The sequence below is a fragment of the Orycteropus afer genome, unplaced genomic scaffold, assembly GCF_000298275.1.
Source record: "Orycteropus afer afer isolate SDZICR_OR568_19922 unplaced genomic scaffold, OryAfe1.0 scaffold00049, whole genome shotgun sequence".
Classification (NCBI taxonomy): Eukaryota; Metazoa; Chordata; class Mammalia; order Tubulidentata; family Orycteropodidae; genus Orycteropus; species Orycteropus afer.
In genome coordinates, this window is record NW_006921636.1 from 843,688 (window position 1) to 851,176 (window position 7,489).

The window sequence follows — 7,489 nt, forward strand, 5'->3', positions numbered from 1 at the left end:
AAAAACGTTAATCACACCACAGTAAACATAACTTGATAAAGAAAAATGCAGTTTTAAAAGTCCAACAAACCTGTGTTGCAGTCCTAGGCTCATTCACCTACATGAATTTGGAAATGTTACTTAACTCCCATAAACTTCAACTTCCTCATTAAAAAAATGTTTACAGCAGAAAATGCTGAAGTTGTTAAGGATTTCATTTTACTCAGATCTACAATCAATGTCCATGGAAGTGGCAGTCAAGAAATCAAATGACATGTTACATTGGGCAAATTTTCTGCCAAAGTCCTCTTTAAAATCTTAAAAAGCAAAGACATCACTTGAGGACTAGGGTTAGCCTGACCAACCCATCATATTTGCAATAGCTTCACATGCATATGAGAGCTAGACAATGAATAAGGAAGATCAGAGAATTGATGCCTTTGAATTATGACACTTTTTAAAAAAGAAATTTTATTATAATTTGGGTAAAAGTTTACAGAGAAAATTCATTTTCCATGAAGCAGTTCACATGCCCTTCGTCTCATGACATTAATTACAATTTCCCACAACGCAACAGCTCTCTTCCCACTTCCTCCACATAGTTACCTCTTCCCTGTGTCCTTCCCTCCCATGCACTCCTGCCCCCGGAGCTGTCTCCCTGTGCATATATAACCCTCCCACTCTTCCATGATTGATCTCTCCAAGGAGTGTGACTAGCTACTGTAAATGTTCAGCTCATATGACTATTTTTTATTTGGCTGGAAGCCACAGGAGTGGATTCAATTCCAGACCTGAAGGGCAGGTAGGGGCCGTAGTCTCAGGCATTCCATCAGGCTCTACCAAACCAGCAAACCTAGATCCTTTTTTCTTTTTTTTTTTTTTTTAATGATTTTGAGTTTTGTTCCACATTGTTCTCCTACTCTATCCAGGATCTCCTATATAGATCCCCCTCCGAGTGGTTGAGTGGTAGCTGGGCACCATCTAGTTCTTCTGATCTCATAGTCATATAGGCTGAGGATCGCATGGTGTACCAGTCCCTTGGACTAATTGTTTCCATGTGTCTTTGGTTTTCTTCCTTCTTCTTTGCTCTGGATGGGGAGAGACCCATCATTGCATCTAGAAGGTCACTTGCTAGCTTTTAAGATCCCAGTTCCTACTTGGAATTATGGCATTTTTGAAGCAATTTGAATATAGCACGGACTGGCAGAAGTACAAACAAATGTATCTTGGATGAAGTACAGCCAGATACAAGCGAGGACAGTGAGACTTTATTTCACTTACTCAGGACACATCATAAGAAGGGACTGGTCCCTGAAGAAGGACATCAAGCTTGGTAGAGGGTCAGCTCAATAAAGAAAACGAGGAAAGACCCTCAACAAGATTGATTGACACAGTGGCTGCAACAATGGGCTCGAACATTGCAATGATTGTGAGGATACCACAGGATCAGGCGATGCTTTGTTCTTTCACACATAGGGCCACTATGAGTCCTAGCTGACCCCAAGGGTATATAATAACAACAATAACAGTATTACCTACCTCAGAGGGTCACTGTAAGTACTATGAGGGAAGACATATAAAGAATCAGCACAATATCTGGCAAGTGGTAATGACTTAATTTGAGGTGACATCATCATCATCCCTTCATCCTCTCCACTAGTACCTACATCATCATCAATCTTATACTGGCAAATCTGTCACTATTACTATTTAACTGATAAGGAAACTAAAGCTTATATTTTGTGAAGTCACACAGCTTGAGAATGGTGAAATCAGCATTGAAACTAGGCATATCTCACTTGTTCTGCTGTACATAGGGTCTCTATGAGTCAGAGTCAATTCAACAGCACCTAACAACAGCTAACTCCAAAGACCATACAATTCAAATTCAAGTTCTGTGAACCCAGGTTCCAAAAGCATGATGCTTCACGTCTGTTTCAGAACTTAAATCTCTCAGGGAATTAATGTGTTGCAGAGAACCCTACAAAACAGCCTTAGATCCTTGTGAGATCCATACCTATGCTCATCTCTCAAGTGAATAAAGTGAGGCCAAGTTCACCTGAGAGAGGTAACCAAATGCTGATAAACCTTGACAAGAGACACAGAAGGGGCTAGATCTCTGCTTAATTAAACTCAGTAGTCTGACATCACACATGGATTGGAAAGTGAGTCAGATGAGCTCTGCTAATTCTTTAGAAAAGCATTCTAGTATGCAACGGTTAAATCCTCGGCTGCTAACTGAAAGAAAGACAGGTGGTTTGGACCCACCCAGGGGCTCTATGGGAGAAAGACCTGACAATCTGCTCTCATAAAGATTACAGCCCAGAAAACTCTATGAGGGCAGTTCTACTGTATCACATGGGGCCACTATGAGTTGAAGACCAGATCAATAGCACCTAACAATTCTTTAGGTGTTTTGTATACCAAACCAAAAGCAAACTTGCTGCTGTGGAGTCGGATCTGACTTATAGCGACTCCTCCTTGGGTTTCTGAGGCAGTATCACTATAGAAGTAGATTGCCCAACCTTCTTTCCAAGTTTTGAATACAGCAACATGTATTTTCAACTAAATGAAGCCAGTTGAAAGATCAGTATCGAGCAGTCCCCTGAATCTTGAGATATGCTGGTATTTAAAGGTGAATGCATGGCTTTCAAGAAACTTGATGAGGGATTGGGAGCCCTGGCAGCAATTTGTGGAAACAGGTTTACTTCCGGGAAAAACAAGCAAACAGCAAAAAAAAAAAAAAAACACTTGTTTTAATTCACATTCGTACAGAATAAGTAAAAAGACATTAAAAACTTAATCGCTGGTTTAGGAGTTAGTCTCCCCACTAATCAATAAATACTTTCAGGGCAGAAACTAAATTCAACCTCTGTTTCTTGACCTTCTAAGTATCTTTACCTTCAGTGTCTGCTTGGATGGATGAACTAGTGAACATCTATGATAATCCTTTCATCATTTATTGCTAGGCTAGACCTTGGGACTATAGAGCACATATCTGGGTCAAACCATCCAGGTCAGAGCCCCATTTCCATCCCTTGGAGGCACATGAGCTTTTGTGCAAAGAAAGCTTTCAGCAGAGAGCATGGCCACACTGAACCTCAATAGGTCTCAAACTCAGAGACATTGCTCAGACATGATAGCATGGTCTACCCAAGACCCAAGGAAGACAATAAAATGAACCTAGAGCTAGCATGTTTCCAAAGGCCTAATCCACTTATTTTCTTTCCTCATTTATGTCTTCCCAGCTGCTGTAAAAGCCTCTTTCAATGAGGCAAGACTTTAGAATACACACATGCTGTCTCCTGAGAGGCATCATTTAAACCACTGCTCAGTTCTTTTTGCACTGAATTAGAACGCTAATTTGAATAAAATCAACCCCCACACCAAACTCAAGTTCTTGGATGTTGTTCTTACAGTAATTAAATATGTATCTGTAGCTGACTATGGGTTTGACACATGCATATTTAAATATAGCTCCTCTTCCCACTATAACAAGATTATATAACCAGACACACTTCTGCCCACTTAAGGAGTTACATAGAGGGAAATGAGAAGACGGGAGCAGGGTTCGGAGCCGCTGTCTATCTCCAGCCTCAGGGCACATGACACACAATAAGTGAACATTTCACTATTACACATGCCTCTCTTTCAGCTCTCCTGTCCGCTTTAAGAGTCAGGAGCAACAAAGCTAGAAAGAAAGGGATTTTGTCGGTGATTGCTGTCAGCTAATGCATTCCCCAAATATCATAGCGTCATAGCACTGCACAAAAGCATACTAAGGGGCCCTGGCGGCACAATGGCTAAGCGCTCAGCTGCTAACCAAAAGGTTGGTAGTGCAGACCCCCACAGTGAATTACACTGTGGAGAAAGACCTGCCAATCAGCTCTTACAAGAGTACAGCCTAGCAAACCCTAGGGATGGTTCTTCTCTTGTCATGTGGGGTCACTAGGAGTCCAAATTGACTAAATGGCACACAACACTGGACATTTTATACCAGCACCTGACCACACTGCCTGGTGGCCAGTGATCTGACTTCCCTGTTAGTAGTGTAGGTCTCCAGGGAGCTGACCACTCCCCAGGAAGAACATAACACAATCGGCAAGTTCTCTTTAGTTGTGTCTCCTGCCCATTCCTATTGGCAAGCAATATAAGAAACGATTTGTCTTCTTGGTAAATAAGTAGATTTTCTGAAATGGATTAATCAAGAGAACAGAAGTGCAAACTCCACACATTTGCATCTGAACTGGCATTGGTAAAATGATCTCAATAATGAGCTTTTGAAGTAAGATTGAGTTACCAGTAGCAACAGGATGTCTTGTGGGAGGAAGAATAATGGCCCTCCAAAGATGGCAGGACCTGACTGTGTAACTAATAAGGCTCATGGACTTTGCAGATGTGACTCAGTCAAGGATTTTGAGATGGGGTTTATCCTGGCTTATCAGGAACCGAAAAGGCTCAAAGTCAGAAAAAAGAAAAGCAATAATGGAAACACAAAGGTTAGAGTGATAAGTTCTAAGGCCGGCAGAAGGGGCTGTGAGCCAAGGAATGTAAGGCATCTCTAGAAGCTGGAACAAACAAGGACAAGTATTTCCCTAGAGCCTCCAGAAGGAACACAGCCCTGCCAAGACCTTGATTTTACCATATAAGACTCATTTTGAACTCTGACCTCCAGAACTGTGAGATAATAGCCATCTGTGCTTCCCAACCTCTAATCTTGTATAATGTGTTACAGCAGCAACTAGAATCTAATACATGTATCATTTAATTTTAAAAAACATGGAACATTTTCAGGCAAGTATTTTTGGAATTGTTATTCATTTTTGAAAACTGAACCCAATAGCATAGCTCTTCTGTATTTTGAATATTGAACCAGAACTATTATAACATCACAAAACACTTCCCAAGTCTTGAAAAAAAAAACAAAAAACTCATTGCCTTCAAGCCGATCCTAACTCATACCGATCCCTTCTTGGGTTTCTGAGGTAGTATCTCTACAGAAATAGATTGCGCAATCTTCCTTCCGAGGAGTGGCTGGTAGGTTTGAACCGCCAGCCTTCTGGTTAACAATCAAATGCCTTAGGCAATACACCACCAGAGCTCTCCAAGTCTTAAACGTTGTTGTTGTTAAGTGCCGTTGAGTTGTTTCCGACTCATAGCGACCCCAGGCACAGCAGAACGAAACACTGCCCGATCCCGCGCCAGCCCCACAATCCCTGCTATACTTGAGCCCATCATCGCAGCCACCTTATCTATCCATCTCCTTGAAGGCCTCCCCCTCTTTCGTCGACCTTCCACTCTCCCTACCAAGCATGACATCCTTCTCCAGGGAATGGTCCCTTCTTACAACATGACCAAAATAGGTGAGACGAAGTCTGGCCATTCTTGCTTCCAAGGAGCATTCTGGCTGCACTTCCTCCAGGACAGATCTTAAATATGATTTAGTTATTCATTCTTTGTTTATTCACTCAAGTATAATGCATTAGTTTACTCAATTCATTTAATATTTTCACTCATTCAACAGCCCTGGTTGAAGACCCACACAGAAACAAAGCAGGCTAGATACAAAGATGAAAGTCTCCTCCTGTCAACCTCCAGAAGCTTCCAGGGTAATACAGGAAGACAACATATAAAGAATTTCAGTGTCATGTCAGAAATAATTTGATGGGAAAATGTACATAATGCAAAAGTATGGATGGCTCTCTCTGGGTCAGTTATGCATATCTGCTTCATAGCATATTTCCTTCATTCTTTTTAAGGAGCACTGGTGGCACAGTGGTTAAGTGCTCAGCTGCTCACTCAAAGGTCCATGATTGGAACACACCCAGCTGCTCCACAAGAGAAAGAGCTGGCCACCTCTCTGCTCCTGTACAGATTGCAGTGAAGAAAATCTATGGGGCAGCTCTACTGTGTCACATGGGGCTGCTGTGAGTCAAAATGGACTGGACAGCACCCCACAAAAACAGCAATATGCTTTTTAATCACTGCATTGATTTCCAAGGTTTGCACAGTTGAGTGATTTGTGTACTCCCTTATGAACGGACATACACATTGCTATTAATTTCTCACCACCACAAGCAATGAATCACTTATCCTTTTACATCTGTATTCATATGTGCTACTCTCTGCTGTTGTTGTTATGTGCCATCGAGTTGGACCCGACTTATAGCGACCCCTCCTTGGGTTTCCAAGGCGGTATCACTACAGATGTAGATTGCCCAGCCTTCCTTCTGAGGAGTGGTTTGAACCATTAGCCTTCTGGTTAGCAATCAAGTGTCTGAGGCACTACACTACCAGAGCTCCTGTGCTCCTCTCTAGGCAGGTAAATAAAATGTATTGCACAGCACTGGGTATAGAATGATCACATTTACAGGAAAGAACACACACACTGAGTAACATTAGATTTCTAGGGATACACATATTTATGTAAATGCCTGGAAACCATCTGTAATTATATTAGGCAAATTGATAACAATGATTACCCTGGAAAGGAAATAAAGGCAGGGGGTTGCCAAGGGATATTAGCCCTGGCATTTATTTGTAATGCTTTAGCTTCCTACAATGGGAATACACTATGCATTATTTACGTAATTAAAGTTAATAATATAATATTAACTTATTGCTGCTGAGTCGATTCCAACTCATAATGACCCTATAGGACAGAGTAGAACTGTCCCATAGGGTTTCCAAAATGGTAATCTTTATAGAAGCAGACTGCCACATCTTTCTCCCACAGAGTGTTTGGTGGGTTTGAACCGCTAAACTTTTCCTCCACCAGGGTTCCGAGGCACATAAGAATGACTTCTATTCTATGACCAGGAATCAGAATTGATCTGGATCTTGTGATACGAGCTGGCAGCTGGGCATCTGATTCCATCAGGTGGGCAGAGAAGTGATAATAAAGAACAGAAGACAATTCACCACCAGGTTCCTACTGTGCCTGCATCATGCTTAAGACCACTGGGAAGTGACCCATCCTCTAGGACCTATTACCTAACAGACACTTCTTTCAAGGCTCAGTGCCCTGCTGCTTCTAGAAGTTTAAGATTTAACACACTTAGAGGGAAAGGTCGAAGGAGAGAGACGTTGCTTGTCCTGTTGTTCATCATAGTATTTCATGTGCACATGTCTCACTCAGAGATGAAGACCATGCACACACACACACACACACACACACACTAAAAACTAAAAACTCACTGCTGTTGAGTCGGATCTGACTCATAGCGACCCCTCCTTGGGTTTCCGAGGTGGTATCACTACGGAAGTCAATTGATCAAACTTCCTTCTGAATACACACTCACACACACACACATACACACACATATATATACGTATATATGGGAGCTCTGGTGGCATAATGCCTAAGACATTTGACTGCTAACCAGAAGTCTGGCAGTTCAAACCCACCAGCCCCTCCTCAGAAGGAAGACAGAGCAATCTACTTCCATAGATATACTGTCTGGGAACCCAAGGAGGTGTTGCTATGAGTTGGAATCAACTCGACAGTAGT

The 7,489-nt window shown here is 42.0% G+C and overlaps 1 protein-coding gene across 1 annotated transcript in view; it reads right to left on the bottom strand.

Annotated features, from left to right (window-relative positions):
* LOC103194880 (docking protein 5) overlaps positions 1-7,489 on the bottom strand; it is a 263,138-nt gene that overhangs the window by 199,948 nt on the left and 55,701 nt on the right. The window contains 1 exon segment of the mRNA XM_007938300.1: positions 5,350-5,408. Within this exon segment, the coding sequence (XP_007936491.1) occupies positions 5,350-5,408 (59 nt within the window).